This window comes from Macrobrachium rosenbergii, chromosome 55 (genome assembly GCF_040412425.1).
Source record: "Macrobrachium rosenbergii isolate ZJJX-2024 chromosome 55, ASM4041242v1, whole genome shotgun sequence".
Lineage (NCBI taxonomy): Eukaryota > Metazoa > Arthropoda > Malacostraca > Decapoda > Palaemonidae > Macrobrachium > Macrobrachium rosenbergii.
Genome location: NC_089795.1, coordinates 33983288 through 34002767, shown reverse-complemented (window position 1 = coordinate 34002767; position 19480 = coordinate 33983288). Strand labels below are relative to the sequence as shown.

Here is a 19480-nt window from a genome sequence, read left to right as displayed (position 1 = left end):
ATTCAATCTTAACAGTAAAATCTATTTCAGTGCAATAAAATATTGCACTGCCTTTCTTGATTACCGGGATAATTCAATACTATCTTCCGTTATAAAATTCTTTATAAGCACCTCTAATTTACATCACCTTACTACCGAGTCATTGCGGCCCTTCCCGTCTTGTCAAACCATGAATTTCAGCCCCGATACCTTAAGTTCCGATTCAATCTACAAAAAAACCCGCCTCAATAAATCACTAAATAAAAATGATAACGATCTACCTCTTGATGTCCAGAACTTATCTGCTCTTTTTCCACCTTGACAACACTTTCATGTTCCACCGAGCAATACTCAAGTACCATTTTTTCTTTTTCTTTTTACTCCCAAACTTCCATTTTTTACAGCCTGGCTGCCACCGTTCGCTCCCAAATACGGCAGCTGGCCCCCTGGTCGTTTACTTACTGTGGGTTGTGTCTTCGCACCATCCAGAAGCACTGTAAAATTTCATGATTCGGGATGAAGAGTAGGAAGAAAGTTGACGCCTTTTTTTTTTGTGCAAATGAAAATACTCGTCATGCGGCTCACCTGGGAAAAAGATCAGGTGTGACGAAATTTTCTTGTACATTGGCCCTCATTCAATGAACTCCACATATGACTATTTATTATAGCAACTTCGACTAATGGATTTCTGATGTTTCATGGATCGATTTAAAGATGGATACATCTGTTGATCTGAGTACAGGTATACAATATAGTATCTTAATAAAACACTTAAACAAACAAACACACACACTCACACAAGGACGAAAACTTGAAGTCCTCCTAATTTCGTTGATGGAGGTAAAACTACAAAAGGCAGTGTTCAACCTGGAAGAGGAAATTTTGGAATGTACTTACGGAATCTTTCCCGTCCAGACAAGATGATATTCGTAGCGTAAGCCACTCCTGGAAGGGGATAAAATATGCAGCTTGATTAATATTGTCTTGGTTTTTGCCTAATTCCTATTAATAATATCCTTGTCTATCAAGTGCCTCTGATTGGTTCCCTTGCTTTTTTATATGTTTTATCTTATTCATTTCACTCTTTGTTTTATAGATTCCTAAATATTTCCTTTCATGAGCAAATATGCCATTTGTTTGTAGAGTATACAAATCTTTAGATAAAATCTATACGCTATGGTAGGTTTAATGCCTTAACTATCTATCTGTCAAAAATTACTTTTACATCCTCCGTTTAACCTGGTGTGAAATGCAACTCCATTAGAAACAATTAGAAATCTACAAATGCAAAATATTAACCGACTTAAAAAACCAATTTATTTGGCCCAGCTAAATTATGACTTTTTAGATATTGTAGTCATTTTATGAGTCTGTCCTTAGAGAAATAGAAATCTTTCAGTTTTAATTTTACACAGTCATACAAAACATTTGTTCCTTTATTTAGAATAAATGGTCAGTTTTTTTTTTTTTTGCAAGTCGTATTCGGTGAAATTTTAGTGTCACCTTCAAATCCTCGTACTTATAGATGAGCAAAGACATTTTCTTTATATTCGAGCGGGCTTTGGCAGTCAAGGAAGAAAGAAATTTGGTAGCTTTTATATTTCTGGATTCTTCTGATTACAAAGGATTCTGTCATAACGAAGAATCCTAAGCTTCTGACGCCCCCTACCTTCATTTTAAAAACGAATACACTAACAATTTCCAAAGCCGTTACAGAATTCTTGGAATGCATTACGTCATATTAATATATATATACATATATATATATATATATATATATATATATATATATATATATATATATATATATATATATACACCACAAATGTTTCCACATCACTTCTTAAGCTCACGTGATTACAGTATACTCCATTAATGATGTATAAAAATACCTCCAATGTTATCCAAACTTATTTACAAAAAAGTAATGGTACGTTAAAAAACGAGTAAGAATAAAATCTCGAGAATTCTAATCGTTCCAGCTGCCACAATGTGTATCTCATCCGATGTCATAAATTACAGCAGTCTTCTTTGAATAGCATCCAACCAGAGTTTATACCCCGGCCATTTTTTTTTTTTTTCGCAAACCACCAATTCCTACTCACGACAGTCTCCAATAATGGCGCACCCGACTCGGGTACAATATACATGTACAGAATCACATCGTCATGCTCTATATACGAGATTAAAGTACTGTGCGGCAAATTATTGAACGTTTTATAATTACAACTTTATCTGGCAAAGATACATACATACACACAAGTGTATATATTACATATAATATATTATATATGGTATATATACTGTATGTGTGTGTGTGTGTGTGTGTGAGTAAAATATTGGTGCGAATTTAAACCAGAACTACAGAAATTAAATGAGAAGAGCGAATTTAATAAAGAAATAAATTTCTGAATACCACATGCAAATGTAGAAATCCTGTCTGAGGTAAATCCAGCCCTGGATCGAGGAAATGAACATTTTGAAGATTTGCTGAATGAGGAAGATTAAAGAGAAGTAGACCTGAATAGCGCAAGAGTGAAGAGAGTTAATGTATGTCTGAGAAGGTAAGGGGAGCAATTAAAATGTTTTAGAATTGAAAGACAACCAGAGCTGATGTAATTGCAAGTGAAAATCTGTTGTACAATGGTTACGCAATGACTGAGTGCTGATCGGGATTTGTAAGGTACATCTGGAAGCGGGAAAGGCTCCAAAGGAATGAGTGATAGGGACAATTGTTCCATTAATTCAGAGGTAAAAATGACAGAAAAGTCTATAGAAATGATAAGGGCATAACATTACTCAGTGAATCAAAAAAGGTGAATGGTAAGATTTTGACTAAGAACGTAAAACAGACAACAGAGGGAATGACAGAAGAACTGTGTAGGTTTAGACAGGGAAGAGGGTGTGTGGATCAAGTAATTTTTATGAAATCTAAAAGTGAGAAATTTAAAAATGCGGGGAAAGAGATGTATGACCATAGAAAAAGCTTTCGACAGAACTGATACAGAGGCATTGTGGGGGATGGATCCTACAGAAAATGCATTGTTGGGACTGATTATAACTTTACAAGAAGGACAGCGAAGTGCTTTAGACTATAAAAATGTAAGAATAACTATTTTAGTGTAAAAATCAGCCTAAGAGCTTTCTCGCCGCTACAAGAGATCTTTCTTGCACGGGTTGCCTTATGATAAGCCTAAGTTAGCCTGCTATTAACATCATCAAATAAATAAAGGTAGTTTCTGTGATACAAAGAAATATTTGCTCTTATGAATAAGTCCTGAATAACAGAAATTAACAGAAACAGACAGTCGTTAACCTTCTCCAAAAACACTGCTTCGTTTCTTTTAATTCAAAAGCACAGCTGTACTACATCACTCTACAGTATTATATATGAAAGAAGAATTTATACACATATGATATTCAAAATACATCTTTGGGAATTTTTTACTCCATTAATTGATATAAAAAAAATTAAACCGGAATTTACTATAGAGATAAATCTCAAGAGTTTTTTCTTAATTTCTTCGCCACTGAAGTGAATAACTAGCATTTTCCTATTTGATATATCGTCATCTGCATTTTGCTGCGTTTGTTAATCGATAACGAAAAGCGTCGACGCTTGGGAGATGTGGAGAAGAAGAAGAAGAAGAAGAATAGAAAGAAGAAAGGTGGCTCTTGGCATCTCCTAATAGCCGGAACGTAGGCCTAGGAAAGAAACCAAAAACCGCAACAGGCCTACACTAGTGTGCCTTACCAAGAACCTCGACCACAAGGCAGGCTACACTTCCTACAACACTACCATCTGCATACTGGATGAGGCTGTCGCGCTGATTTGGTTCCTTTTCCACATTATTTGATTTTTCATTTTAAGGGGTGTGAGGTGCAGATGTCCGTGAGGGGGTTGGGGGCCGGGGGTTTGAAGGGGTGGAAAGGGTTGGTTTGGTCTTGGTCGTTTTACGTATGGAATTCATAGGAATTTTGTACAAATCCTTTTGATTTAACTTTTCATAATCATATGATTTAAGTATCACTTATATGTGACTGTGCTCCAGGCAACTAAAGTACCCTAAACTTCACTTTCCTGTTCATTAATGACAATCAAACTACGACAAGAAAGCAGACCTTGAGCTTAAACAATATTGTCCTTAAATCATACATTGCCTGTTGTTCCCATACGAACAATTTCAGATTAACATCAAGATGGCTGATCACTCTCGGCTGAATACAAAACAGGCACATAAAAGAAGTACTAAATTAAGACAGTTCCCTGCCAAGATGATTTTAAAATCTTCCCTGTGACATGAACATACGTTTCCCTCCTTACCCATTTGGAAGTCTCTATTTTGGCTTCCAAATATATTGTTTTTTTTTTTCAAATAATTGCTAGATAACTCGGCTCCTCCACTATCCATATTAACATGCTGTGCTTCAGTGCCTAGGGTCCAGTTCACTGTATTCTCGCTTCAAGGCTCAATCAGTTTCCTGCTACTTACTTCAGTTTTCAACCTTTATTCCGGTTTCTTCACTAGCATTGACGAGCTATTCAGTTTGTTTGAGGTAAAACAATATGCCCTTTATGTAATTCATCATTCTTCTCTCTTAATGATCAGAATTTATACTCGAATTTTATAAATGTTCGATTTGCGTAACACACACAGAACCAATTAAAGCTGTATCTCCATTGAAAGAATTGCCAAAATTAATGCCAAGGTAACATGAGTCAATATCCTGATGCCAAATAAAATTGTTAAAAATGATGTCCTGACGTGGATTCATTTGCTGCCAAAATGTGTGCGTTCTCTAAAATAAGATATATGAAAGAAAATAAGATATAACGTGTAACACATACTAACAGCAGCAGTAACAATGAGATTACTGCGTACTTATAGATAGCTAGACGAAAATAAAAAAGTAATCAGTGGTTACATGGCCAGTTCAGAAGTCAATCCCATGAAATGAAAACGACTTGGGACCGTTTTCCTGAAACATCCACTGTGTCTCTGTAGACCTATGCACTGAATTGCGTACCTGGTGGTTGGACGACCGTGGCTGGTCACAACCAGGAAGAGAGAGCGGCATATGGTAGCAACCTCATGCTAAAAGATTTGCTGGCGACCAGATTAACACCCTCTAGAGCCACCCCTCTATCAGAAAAATAACAAAGGGCTCAAAGAAAAAAAAAAAAAAAAAGGTATTTCAATTTTTAACACTTTCCAGCGTGAGTCAAAACTGTGACCGAGCAGAATAACAGAAGAACATTTTATGAATTTGTTTACTAAAAAACCTTAAGAAACAGTGTACGCTTGGACTTCCGTCTTGACTGCTTTGACGATGTCCACCCATTTCGAAAATAGTGACGACATGCTTTTCGTAACAAAGGCCTCACCAGCAGCGACATTAATTCTCCCTTCCAACCCTAGCACTTAATACTCAATCACTATCAGGACAAGCACCATACAATAGCAACACCTGGCAAAGATTTCTCCTGTATAGAAGAAGAATTGGAAGAAGAATGGTAAGAATTAGCTGAAACATCTCAGGCATAAACACGTCGCACTCCTCCCCTTGATATATATCTTTGTAACAGCGTTTGACAACCGGCTTCGTCATAAAGGTGTTGGGACACCTGTCGTAAAGTTGGTATGACACTGGAAGGCCCCAAAGCCTTACTGCCGCGTCCCCACAGCTATCTTTACTGCGTGGCATTCATCTGGTAGGGGTATAAAGAGGGCACCACCAAAGAATGTATGAATCTTCTCGGCTTAGACTGAAAAAAGAAATGTGTGAGTAATTGTCAAAGGTACTGTTATTTGTAAACGATCTGCACATATTCGCAAATCGCGAAGATAGCAACCATTCCTTGACCGAAAAAGATACGTATCCTTCAATAACACATAATTCCATCAGGTCGATAACCATGACAGTTTTTATTTCAGTCAGTGTCATATACAATAAAGTTACTCTGTTATAGTATTCAGTAAAATACAGAAAAAAGAAAACAGATATAATGTCCTATGGTTCTGGACTACCTGAAATGTGGTACACACGGCAAAGAATTTTATTTTAATAAACGCGCTTGAGGAGACACTTACTCGTAAAGAAGTGAAAGGGAAGGGCATACAAGGTTTGGAAGGACAAGGGGTGCATCTGATGTTTGATAGAGGAGGTCTGTGGGGATATGTGACAGGGTAAAATTAACATTTTATTCTTTACGGACAGTGTTAGGATAATATGAGAGAAAGTAATCACATCAAATATCTATGGTCAAAGAATGATAAATATATTGAATGAGAGTATGAGATCTGCATGAATCCCTATCATATGGTTCTGGGAGGGGGGAGGGGAGGGACAGCGATTGTGCCTGGCGGTCTTAATGCAAAGATAGGTGCTGGGTGAGAAACGGCATTGTTGGTAGGCCAAGAGCGACTGGGGTGAATGAGAACTGGGGTCTTTTATTGTATTCCAGAAAGAACTTGTTTGCTAGGAATACTTTTTTCAAAACATGAATATTCATAACTTTGCCATGAAATTTGGAATTATGAATGAAATACTTTTTTTAATAATATACATATAACCATAAGTTGATGGATTTAAAAACAAAAATGAAGTGGTTAGAGGTACAGCCAATCAATACTGGCTCAAAGAGTAACTGAAAATAAGACATTATCAATAAAAAAGAAACGGCCAGAATGTGACTTTGGTCATCGTTGAGAAATAGTAAGTGACCATCCGCCCCCTCCCCCCGAAAAAAAGGAAAGCAAGCTATAAAGCTTAAATATGTAAAATGTGAAACAGTGTTACAGATACTTCCATTTAGAATGTCAAACTCCAATCGCCTGCAAAACATTACAAGAGTAGCTAGTGAATATATTAATATAAAAACTTTTTACTGTGCTTAAGAATAATGATCAGTATATATTAACAAATATAAAATCTTGACCAGATTTCAGGTAATTCCATATTTTAGCAGTTTGTTAGCTTCTGTAGCATCTATTTCAGCACTGCATAATTTCCCTACATGAAACATTATAAGCCTCAAATTACAGCTTTCAATAACAGATTACAAGAGCTTTCACTCTGCTTTGTACTTTCTCTTGCACGTTGGGTAACAGCAGGGGATCATGTCCAATCATTACGATTACCAGCATCAATTTACCTTCATTTAGGCTTAATTTAGTATCAAGGTCGAACCAGCTGACGAGAGATATAAAGTACATCAATTCATAGCGTCCTTGCTCGCATGCATGATAAACAACCACTTCATTCTAAGGACTGCATCTTGTTTTCACGAACTGAGTTTTACTTTGGTTGTATTGTTTTCTCGCTTCAGACTTCTCGCCTGAAGTCCTGACTGAATGGTGGTCCAAGGCTTTCGGGAATTTTCGTGGACAATTTTTACATGATAAACCAGGCATTTTACGGATAACTATTAATACTTCATGTTCCATAGTTGTATATGTATTAGCTACTATTACAGTAGCATTAACTCACGCCCATATAGCTACCTCACTTCTAACTCAGCCTTTGTCAGTTTTCAGTAGTTTCTTCTTTGGCAAATTAATATATCGTCACAAAGTTAGCGGTCATAACGAGTTAGTCACTCATTTTTCACGACTCCCGTTTCGGCGTAATTCATTGATGAATGCAAGCTAAGTTTGACTGACAGAACAAAAGTAATTCTGGAGTCGTGAACTTGGTGTCATAATTAATTCAAGTTCGAAAAATGAGCGACTAAATCGTTATGACCGCTAAATTTGTAACGATATATTAATTCGCCAAAGAAGAAACCTCTGAAAACTGACAAAGGCTGAGTTAGAAGTGAGGTAGCTATATGGGCGTGAGTTAATGCTACTACAATAGTAGCTAATACATATACAACTACGGAACATGAAGTATTAATAGTTATCCGTAAAATGCCTGATTTATCATGTAAAAGTTTTGTTTGTTTTTGATGCAAATTAGTTATTTTGAAAACAAAATGCTCTGCCTGCGGTAGTGACCATAGTTGCTGCTTCTACAATTTACAGTAAATAACATTCATTTAATCACTGTAGATCCGTACTTATATATTGTCACTAAATGCAAATATATATTGTGTAAATACATACTCTTTTATTAGAATACTTTATATATACAGTATGTATATATATATATTATATATATATATATATATATATATATATATATACATATACGTACAAATGTGTATATGTATGTATGTATGTGTATATTACATATATATACATGTATATATATACGTATATATGTGTACAGTACATATTTATGTGTATATATATATATATACTGTGTGTATATATATGGCTCCGGTTCTCAACTAGTCTTTTGGGATGGGATTAACTGATAGCCCCATGCACTTCCAAATCCCGGCTGCTACCCACTACAGTAAAATAACCACCAGTTATATAATTCATTCCTCACGTCAACACCCACAATGGAATAAAACGGAACATACCGAGCGCTCTTCTGCTCGCTTGGAAATCGAACCCGGAACCTCTCCTTCGTGAGGTGAACGTCCTAACCCCAGGGATATGAGGATCCGTATTGTATAAAAAAATAAAATTAAACAAGAGAAAGAAAAAAAAATTCAATAAAATTAAACAAAGAGAGAGAATAATGAAACGGAATGGTTGAAATTTATCAGTAAATTGAAGGTGATTATTTAGCAACAAGAATATACTTACACCCAGTTTTGCCAAGCACAGAAGACACACTTATCGTACTGTCCGAACAACATTCAATAATTCTTAGCTAAACCTCACGGCATGAAAACGCAAGAGCTAAAGGCAAGGCAAGTCGAAATTCTCTCTCTCTCTCTCTCTCTCTCTCTCTGAGGAGAGTATCATTTTATCAACCTTTTCATTTATTTGGTTAAGATTTGCCGGCGCCAGATCGCGGGCCCGGATTCATTATTCTCTCCTGAAGTGTCCTTTTTAAATGATGGAGACCTGTTGGCCAAGTCCCCCGCAGCCCCCAATTTTTTTTTTTTTTTTTTTTTTTTTGTCTTGTAAAAACAAATAAATTGTTTTTGTTTCGTCACGTAGTTAACAACTTGGTTTCACAGTCAAGGGGTTTTTGGCCGGTGCTCTTATTCATGCTGAAGTGCTTCTTGATATAACTTCCTCCCCTTTGCCACCTCCTGGTCAGACGTTTGGTTTCATTATTATTATTATTATTATTATTATTATTATTATTACTATTATTATTATTATTCCTCCTCATCTGACGATCTTTTGCTGGAGAACACGTTATTTTTTATTCTCTCTCTCTCTCTCCCGTTAATTATTATTATTATCCTGTTACTCTTTTGTTCTCTCTCCTCATTCGTCAAACTTCTGTTTATCCATTAGTTGTCAAGAACGCATTATTCTAGAACGTTCTCTCTCTCTCTCTCTCTCTCTCTCTCTCTCTCTCTCTCTCTCTCTCTCTCTCTCTCGTTTAATTATTATTATTATTATTATCCTGTTAATCTTGTTCTCTCTCCTCATCTCATCCGTTACTAGTAAATTTAGGCGTTATTCTGGAACGCTCTCTCTCTCTCTCTCTCTCTCTCTCTCTCTCTCTCTCTCTCTTATCTTTTTAATTGTTTCTCGGGCTGCAGCGGTTGCCCATTATCAGGAGTACTCCTTTCGGTCTACCCATTAGTTTGACCTTAATGGGCTGTCCCTGTCTATCTCCTTCATCGACAGACACCTGCTTATAAAGTCACCTAGACACGGAAGGGGAGAGAGGTATTTTAAGGTTATAAGATTAATCTTTAGTAGGCTACCTTACACTCTTATTTTACGTTGAATTACTACTACTACTAATAGTAATCTTACTTTGTATATAAAAAGGCTCGGCTTGATATACAATAAGAATTTATTATTTATAAAGTATCTATTATTAATAAGGGCTTATAATATGGTCTTAATTTTATGCGGGTTAAAGGTTGTTAATTTGTCACTATGAAAGGACGTCTGGATAATTTCTCGCCTCTTATTATTGCATTATTGCCAACGATACCAAAGTAATGCAGTTCCACCTAAAACATATTGTTAGTACAGGTGCTGTCAGTAACAACTGTTGACCAGTTTTTTGCATCCTTCGAGCGCTCTCTGAATTTGCTGAAGAGCTGATTATTATTATTATTATTATTATTATTATTATTATTATTATTATTATTCAGAAGATAAACCTTATTCATATGGAACAAGCCAACAAGGACCACTGACTTGAAATTTTATTTGAAAAACATAAATCAACAAATAAATACATAAATAAATAAAAATGTAAGTAAAATATTACAAGTTGAGTTGTATTAGGGTAGTAATGCACTGCATCTACGCTTGAATTTCTGAAGTTCCAATTGCAGTCTTTTGTTTAAACATCTTGATTCTAAACACCTGCATTTAAGCCCACCACCCCACAGGGAAAATTTGGTGATTCTGGCGTTCTTTCGATTCAGACTGGTCGAACACAAGTTACTCTGACGATGGCTACAAGTCTTAAGAGTGAGCATTGATGTTTATATCAGGCTCATTGACCAATATTCAATGAGACAGTTGATTTTTAAAGTTAAAGCTTTCGAACCCTGTCCTGGGTTCATCTTCAGTCTTGAACAGGGTTCGAAAGCTTTTGTAACTTTTTTATAAAATCAACAAGAATACCATTGAATATTATTGTGGACCTGATATACAGCATATCCCGTACTCGATCTAGAGGAGAAAGACCTAAGTGAGCATATGATACAATTCTTATTGCACTTTTTTTTTTTATCTTGAAAGTGACATGATGTTGTTGCTAGTCTTAGCAGAGATCTGGTACGGACTGGTAGTTAGTTAATTAGCTAGACTCGCTCCATACACCAATAGAATACGACATCTGCTAACAAACTATGCAATGTTCGTTAGGTCCTCCTTTATCTTTGCAGATGTTGGATTTCATGCCATTTGCTTCGGAATTTTTTTTTTTTTTTTTTTTTTTTTACCTTTGGCAGATTATATTTCGCCTTTCTGGATGTTAGCAGCACTAGGAATATTTATCTTTCAGATGAAATGCTCAAAGGGGTGGGAGAGAAAAGTTTCCTTCTCTCCCAATGATGCTACTTATGCCTTAGACCAACGTCGGAAAATGACTTTCGCGGCCATCTTCCTTAAGATATATTTCATCAGGCTGTCTATGAAGACTACGTCTCTAGAATTTAGTGCGAGCAAATGTTATCGTAGCTGACCATGGCCAACAGAATTTCCAGTGTCTATTCGGGAATAGTAATACAAAATATTCTCAAGTTTCATCATCATACTATTAACGTTATTAAAATTGATTTTGTTCAGAATTTTTAAAAATCAAAACTGAAATAGGATATGTGGTCTTTAAAGTTTTAAGCGATCTGTGGTAGGCATATAGATGAGGTTCTACGATATTTTAAGACTTAAGATACGTGAAATATAAAAACCTTAGGTGCAAAAGAATTTGCCACTTAAGATAGATTGCAAAATCACACTTGCATGCGTCCTAAATATTCATTCATCTGGCAACATTTTTAAAAATTTTTATCAACGCAAAAGATTAATACAATTAATGGAAAAACAGCTGTAGTATCAGTCCTATAACTATTCCCATAACCAATCAAGCTTGCTTCAAGAGCTGTAAAGAAGATAATACAAGATGAGTTCACAACATTAAAGAAAAGTAGGAAGAAAAACTGAAAAAAATTAAAGGGCCTTTGGCAGGTTTAAACAACCACCAACCCGTGACCGAAATGAAGTCTTTGATGAAGAGTCTGAACCTGAAGACAAAGATTAGTCAATTCAATATTATGCACCAAATAAAGCATGGGCAAACTGTATTAAGATTAAAGTAAAATACTAAGAAGAACAGATGAAAACAATGGATTAAACAAAGTATAAAGATAAAAAGACAATGCTAAGAAAAAAGATGGCAACAGACGTACATATAAATAAATGAAAAAAGCGATAAGGGTAGATAGGGAATGGATAGACACATAGATAGTTAGATAGTACTGAGGAGAGAGTGACTGCCTTTACAGGACAAGCAAATCTGCATTATGCCTCTTCCAACCAACCGAAGAGATAGATAGATAGATAAACAGATGCATAGACATGGATAGAGAGAGGATTCCCTATTCAGAGAAGATTAGCCCGTTGTACGCTTCCTCTAACCAGCTGAAAAGACAGATAGGTAAGAAGATAGAGGAACGAAAAAACATAAGGGCCCTTTCTGACAGATGGTGGGCATAACAAGTTTTTGGTCAGCGGGGTCCTGGTAACAGACCAGGAACGCGAATATGCAACCTGGTTCTACAGAACTGGTTTCCTGTGTAATTATATCATGAGAGAGAGAGAGAGAGAGAGAGAGAGAGAGAGAGAGAGAGAGAGAGAGAGAGGAGGATAGGGGTGGATGTATCATCATTCCAGTTTAGCATATATATTACCTTCTTACTATGAATGCCATTTTTTAAATTACATTGTAGACAGCAAGTACAAATAATGCCGTCTGCTTACAGCTAAGGGTAATGAAACCTTTGAACGACGTTGCTTTCATATCGAAAAATAAGAAAATATAGTAGTAGTAGTAGTAAGTAGTAGTAGTAGTAGGGGCGAGATTAAGAAAAGAAAGAACAGTGAAATACATTATTTCTCGAAAACTTTTTTTGTAATAACATGGACAGCACACAATCACTGTTCGTCACGTAGTTCTTAATTAATAGCAGGAGAACCCATTCGAACAATTATTTATTTTCAGAGGGGTATATACCTGTAATACAATTCAGATAACATCTTTCTAATAACTCCTGAATTTCTTTTTAATCATTCTTTAAAGGCAAAAGAAAGCTTCAAAAACATAGAAATGTGTGCATATGTACTTACTTATATATATATATATATATATATATATATATATATATATATATATATATATATATATGAATGTAATTGAATTTATTTACACACACGTACAAACACACTCACGTTCGCGTACATACACACGCGCGCACGTGCGCGCACACACAGACAGACACACACACACACACACATATATATATATATACTCGTATATATATATATATATATATATATATATATATATATATATATATATATATATATATATATATATATCCAGTTACTGGTATGTGTATTGTTATTTTCCAGAGTCCTCCCGGTGACAAAACACCAGGAAATGTTCTCCTGGTCTAATTCATATTCAACTTACGTAAAGCCGGCACCAACTGCGCAGAAATCGCCGTCGTAAAGTAAGGCATTCGCAGGTAATTACATATTTCAAAAGATTGTTAGGACTGTGAAAAAGGCGCCGGCAGTAGTAAAGAAACAATTAAAAATAATATGGAGATAACAGGGCTGAGTTACGACTACGATTTAATTCCCTTTATTAGGGGGATTTAAACACCATACCTAATTGGAGGACGACGCGACGAAAAACGATTTTCGCACATGTTAGTTAGATTCCTCCTAGAAATTGTTGCTTCGCAATGCTTTATATTTTGACTCTGGTCACAGCTTTTGTTTACGGGTTATTTCTCTCATTATCGTTATCGTATCAACTGCTTTCCTGTTTTTACTATTCCGCATCAAGTTATATATTGTTTTATAACAAGACTCTCTATTGTGATTTAGTTATTTCCTCAGTTTACGGCACATTTCTTTCCTTATCGCCGTTTACTCGAGCTTATCGTATTGTTTAACACGCTGATTATCGAATTAGGAAACCATTAACCAGCCAATGTCGGCTTCCCAAAGAAGTGGTTGAGCTTGGCTTTTGCTTGGTTCATTCTCTTCTCAAAACTTGTCTTCTGATCTCTGCGATGATAGAACCTGACAGTAAAATCAACTGTTTAAAGGTGGTCAGGATGAATGATCTCACAGTGAGCCATCTGGTCACCGAAAACATAAGGTCAAGTTGACTGTCGTCTTGAGATATAGCTGTGGCATTCCTTTCCCAAAACAGTAACATTCAGGTTAATTATATAAATCATGGGTTCTTGATCCAGTCCAAATACTATTTACTGAGCTGCCGAGCCGAAGATATAATAATAATAATAATAATAATAATAATAATAATAATAATAATAATAATAATTAATCCTATGTCGACTCATCCACTGAGAACATAAGGTCGTTTATCACTTCCACGATCAAGTAGGTGCTGGTCTGGTATCTTAATGGTGAGAGGTTTAAATGCCAAAAGGTGCAGGGTTTCTTGCTAACAACCTTAATAATAATAATAATAATAATAATAATAATAATAATAATAATAATAATAATAATAATAATAATAATAATATGCAACTTTATTACAGGTCCGCACCAACTGCAAATGCAAAATGAGGTACAATGGAGACAGAAATACAGGAACTAGTTGGTTATATTAAGGGAAGCTACGGCAATAATAATAATCAGTATTATTGGCCTAAAAAAAAACAGGTAAGTTATAGTCTGGTTTTCTGGAGGTGACAGTGAATATCCCTAGGCGACATCTCATTAAATTGAACAAGACAGTGACGCTAGAATGAAATTTTTGGATATTCATCACGATGATGCGGTATTTGAAAATATACAATGATTCTGTATTTACTATACACATCGGCCAGTCAGAAGCAAGGTGAGAGCTTCTACGACATCGGCTGCCGTTATTTACCGTTAGCACAGGAAAAACAGATTGCTGACCACTGTTCTAAATGTAATTGAGCCTCCTTCTCACTTGATGTCTCAGAACTGTTATACTAGTTTCATCAATGGTACTGTTAATCGTATCATTATGAAAATAATCGCTATCACAAACACTTTCAATATCGATTTTTCTTTACCTAACAAAAATATTGTCGCTAGTATTTCAGGCTAGTTCTTATTAATCGAAAACGGGTATTTCCATTTCTGCACCGTCACTTTCGTGTTGTCACACTTTTATAATCCTCCAAATTTTCTTCTTATTCTTCTTCTCTATCCTATTCATCTTATTCATGATAAAAAGAATAAGAACAAACTCAAAGATCAGAGAAAATCCCAATATGGTAACATGGCTCCTGCTGATGTAGTTTTATTAATATAATCTAGTTATTACTAGTATTATTATTATTATTATTATTAAGTATGAGAAAGCTTTTCAATATGCTGCCTTTAACATGGTGGACGGACTACCTGGGGTGCTGAGGTATGACTATATTACCAATGGCGACGCGTTTCTTTGAACTCGGTGCTACTTCTGTCGGTGCCCCGTCTATATTCCCACGCCCTAACCTGTCCCCTCCAGAACATCTCGGCTCTCTTAAGGAGCAGGTCATTCATCATGAGACATCTTCACCTTCATGAAGGACGCTGGCTGAACACTCACGCCTTGCATCCTTTCAAAGGATCCTTTAGAAATGGGGGATCCTATCCATTACCAGTTGTACTTCGCCAGATAGTTATACCTTTTTTTTTTCTTTTTATTAAATTCCTTCTTATGATTATTTCTTTTTTTAATTTTCTTCTCGCAAAAGGACTTGTAAGGTTTGTTTTCCAAAGGATAAAATGCTCATGGCTAAGCTGACAATATGAAGGTTAATTCTTATTAAGTACACGTATGAAAAATACTTTCTCGTCAGGAATTTACGTAAATCCAGTGCTTATAAAAATTAGATTACAGTTGGCAGAAAGAAAATTCAGGGCCATCGTTACGTCTCTTGCAATAAATATTATTCTATTTTACTGTATTAGCACAATCTTCTTCTTAATTCATGCCATGATCCAGCTTTAAGCGAAAAAAATATCTGATGATCTAATTTATCTAAAATAATTCCTCCATATAATTTCTAACTAAGTGGGGTTATCCTAAAATTATTCAGGGCTTTATTATCATTTCCATCACCACCAAATTCTCACATTCATATGAAAAAGTTGAAAAGGGTATTTAACGTTAGTGACCATGATGTGTGTATTGATAAAAAAAATAAGAAAGAAAAATAAATGTACACATCACCGGATATAAATTCAGATAAAAATAATGAAAAACCCACCATACATTCAATTCTTTTTTAAATAATTTCCGATTTACTGTTCGTGTGATACCTGTTTCTTTTAGGGTACTACAAGGAAGAACAGATGATGAAAAGCAGCCACTGAAAAAAAAAAATCAACAATGCATATCTGTAAACTCCTAAATTCGGACCTCTGAGTACGTGTGTCTTGTGGAGACTGTATATACTTCACCAAATTCAATTAGGTGAAAAAATAATGTATCACGACCAGATGGCATCTGGCCCTATGTCTTCAGCTTTACATATATCTTGGGGTCCATCGACACTTATGTATGTATGTAAATTGTAAGTATGTATATTCACAATCCAGGGGTCACTATTATACTTTTGTTTATGCTCTACAACACAATCTATATCATGTATGTATGCATATTTTACAGTTGACGGACTATGAACACCCCCTAAACCAAACTTCTATATTATAATATAAAATGAAAATCAATAATTATATTGAAGCAGGTGGATTCGAGGGATGGCAGTTAAAATTCCTTACATAACCATCCACGAACTTCAGGCCCTAAGATCCATGAAATCAAAATACAATCGTTATTTTCAATCAATCTTACGAAATATTCTTTCACTTTACCACTTGGTTTTAATCAGAAGGATACATGATTGTAATGAATTACATAACCTTAATAACATAAACGGTAACAATAAAAAATAGTTTATACAAATTATAACCGCAGTAAGTTTGCTAATGATAAAAGTACTCTCATTCTATTTAACAACGGAATCCGTTACTTTGTTCCCGTAATTGTATAGGATCTGAGTGCCCTGGTCTGCATTATGCAGTTCCGGGTATTGAGAGAGAGAGAGAGAGAGAGAGAGAGAGAGAGAGAGAGAGAGAGAGAGAGAGATTGTTGATGAGTCAGATGGGGAACTCCATCAAAGAATCGACAACAGAAGTATTAGATGGCATTAGGAGAGGAGAGGGAAAGGGGTGGGGCAGGGGGATGGGGGGCTTGGAAGGAAGAGGATGAAGGCATAGTTGCCTGATTGAATAATAACTCTTAAATCATTCGGAGATAAGAGCGAAGATCATCTGAAGGAGCCCCGAAGTGGATGTGGTCAAGTACCTGACGTTTCTCCTCTCTCTCTCTCTCTCTCTCTCTCTCTCTCTCTCTCTCTATAGAACATTTATTTATCTGTGGGCATCGAGAGTGCTTAAAGTATTTCTTAACTTTTAACGTTGAAGTAACAAATACCCTTAGACAAACAGGGTTCATTTAATATGAACTTAAAAATACTTGAGAAGTCTTCGAGTTACCATTAAGATTGTTCTTTACAATCGTCTTTATTCTAGGTATGACCGCCTTTTTTCACTTGAGAGGCATGAGCACGTTTCTATAACTGTTAGGCGAATATGGGCCCAAAATTATTGCAGTTATATTTGCATATTTGTAAAGAAACATTCATAATTCTTATTCATTATGCACACATAAACATGCAAGGCTGTATAGTCTGTTTAAAGGCCCAAAGAAACAGTTGCACATATGAGAGATTATAGGACTACAAGAAAAAAGGGACAGTGCTGCCATATAAAATGTATATAAAAGGAAAACTGACGTAAAATAAATGAGAAAAAAGTGGAAGGAGGTTTTTTTTTTGTACGCTTTTTTGTGTTAGCTGGCGTGCATGAGTTATGGAAAATATTCATCTTGCTTACTGCACTGAGTAGTTTTTTTTTTCAGAAAATGTCACAGTACTACCCTTGGAATAAAAAAAACGCAAAACCCCTAGGAAATTACCAAATTTATATAAATTCGATAGCAGTTATCTAAAAAAGAACAGGATAATTTATAAAAAAAAATATTAACATGAATCTGTATATGTGTATTTAGCAACAACATATGGAAATGATATTCAAATTCAGATTGAGTCTGTTGACTAACACTTATTGAAATTATATGAATTTGCTAATTGGTCTCGTAACATATATTTTTAGAAATCAAATTAATGTTCGACAAGTTCTCATACTTATCTTATTGACAAATTTTCGATTAACTCTTTTTCGATACTCTAAAACTGTTTCGACGGATCACCAAGCGCACTTGGTCAAAAACGGGCCCCCAATCGCTTTACAGCGTTGACGTATCTCCGTTGCTAAGTTACTCGTGGATTGTGGATACCCTTTCCTTTCTAAGACCTTGACCTGTTATAATCCTCTTTGGTATTTCCTGGTTTTGTTTCTCTTGTAAACAACTGAGTTTAGCGCTAACTCTTCTTTTAGAAACGTTTATATAAAAAATGAAGATATGCGAGTTTAAATTAAATGAAATTTAAATATTAACTATCACCAGGTAAATATCTCCCTCCTTTAAAGGTCAGTTCATAATTTTGGACTGCTGCGTTTGTCTTCTTTTAATCAGTAAAGTTTTTCTTTCGCTTCTCTAGTTTTTTTTTTCTTGCATTTTACGTTTCGTCAAGGTTGTTTAATGACTGCACAAATGTCATTTGAAAAGTAATCTCTCTCTCATTGAAATGGCTCTCTCTCTCTCTCTCTTTCTCTCTCTCTCTCTCTCTCTCTCTCTTCCTCGCAGATTTCTTTTATTTTTAGATGTAAGTATAGTATTTATTAATTTTCATTATTTTATGCTTAAGTTTTACTATGATTTATTATTTTAAGTTACATTGGTCTACCTTTAGAAATTAAAGGACTCATTAATTTATTATTCATTTGTTTGAGGGCTGACGCTTCGTTTTGGGGAGATCTCCATTGTTCCTTTAATGGAATGGGTTAATCCAAGGCTACTGACCCAAAACTATAATTGTTTCTTCCTAACCATCTCCTTAGGGTAAACGCAGATATGGCAGACGTGAGGAAAGCGCTGTCATATTGTCTTAATTAATATTTTCATATTCTATTTCTAACAACATTATTTTCATAAAACTGCCCTCAGTTATAATGAGATGTGTTTCTCCAATAAAGCCTTTTTTTTTTTTTAAAGAATCGAAAGGGAGTATTCAATAGCTTTATTTTTTTATAGAATATTGTTGTTTTTGTACCGCATTCACAATCAGATGACTTTGTTCCAACACGGGGCTCTTACTCTTAGGAGACTAACATTAACAGGATGCTGGAAAACATGGTGATTACAGGTGCAAGAAAAATTCTTAATAACAGAAAGAAATGGCGCGGCGATAATAAAAAGCGAAGTACTGTTTATTTTTGTAAACCAGGAGAGTAGGCCAGCAACCTCATCTCAAAAATTAGTACTTATAAACTTTGCAACAGGAAACAAAAATATTGTGCAAGTGGCGATGGATCACAACGAGGGCGGAAAAGTCAACTGAGCGGTTACTTCTGACAACAACAGAATCTAGTAGCCGGGACCGATGTCCTGTCGTAAATGGTTGCAATATTTAAGTAACTCTGCAACTGAATCAAATTTATTCCATACGAAAGTACACGACGATGCTGTTTTGTTTAAAGTTCATTAC

The 19480-nt window shown here is 35.3% G+C and overlaps 1 protein-coding gene across 2 annotated transcripts in view; it reads right to left on the bottom strand.

Moving 5' to 3' along the window:
- Nucleotides 1-19480, bottom strand: part of LOC136835956 (cyclin-dependent kinase 6-like) — a 541856-nt gene that overhangs the window by 406738 nt on the left and 115638 nt on the right. Inside the window, exon 4 of one of the 2 annotated variants that reach the window (XM_067099858.1) lies at nucleotides 877-924. In XM_067099858.1, the coding sequence (XP_066955959.1) occupies nucleotides 877-924 (48 nt within the window). Of the gene's footprint in view, nucleotides 1-876; nucleotides 925-19480 lie in introns of those variants that run through there. The other variant, XM_067099855.1, reaches the window with a different exon arrangement.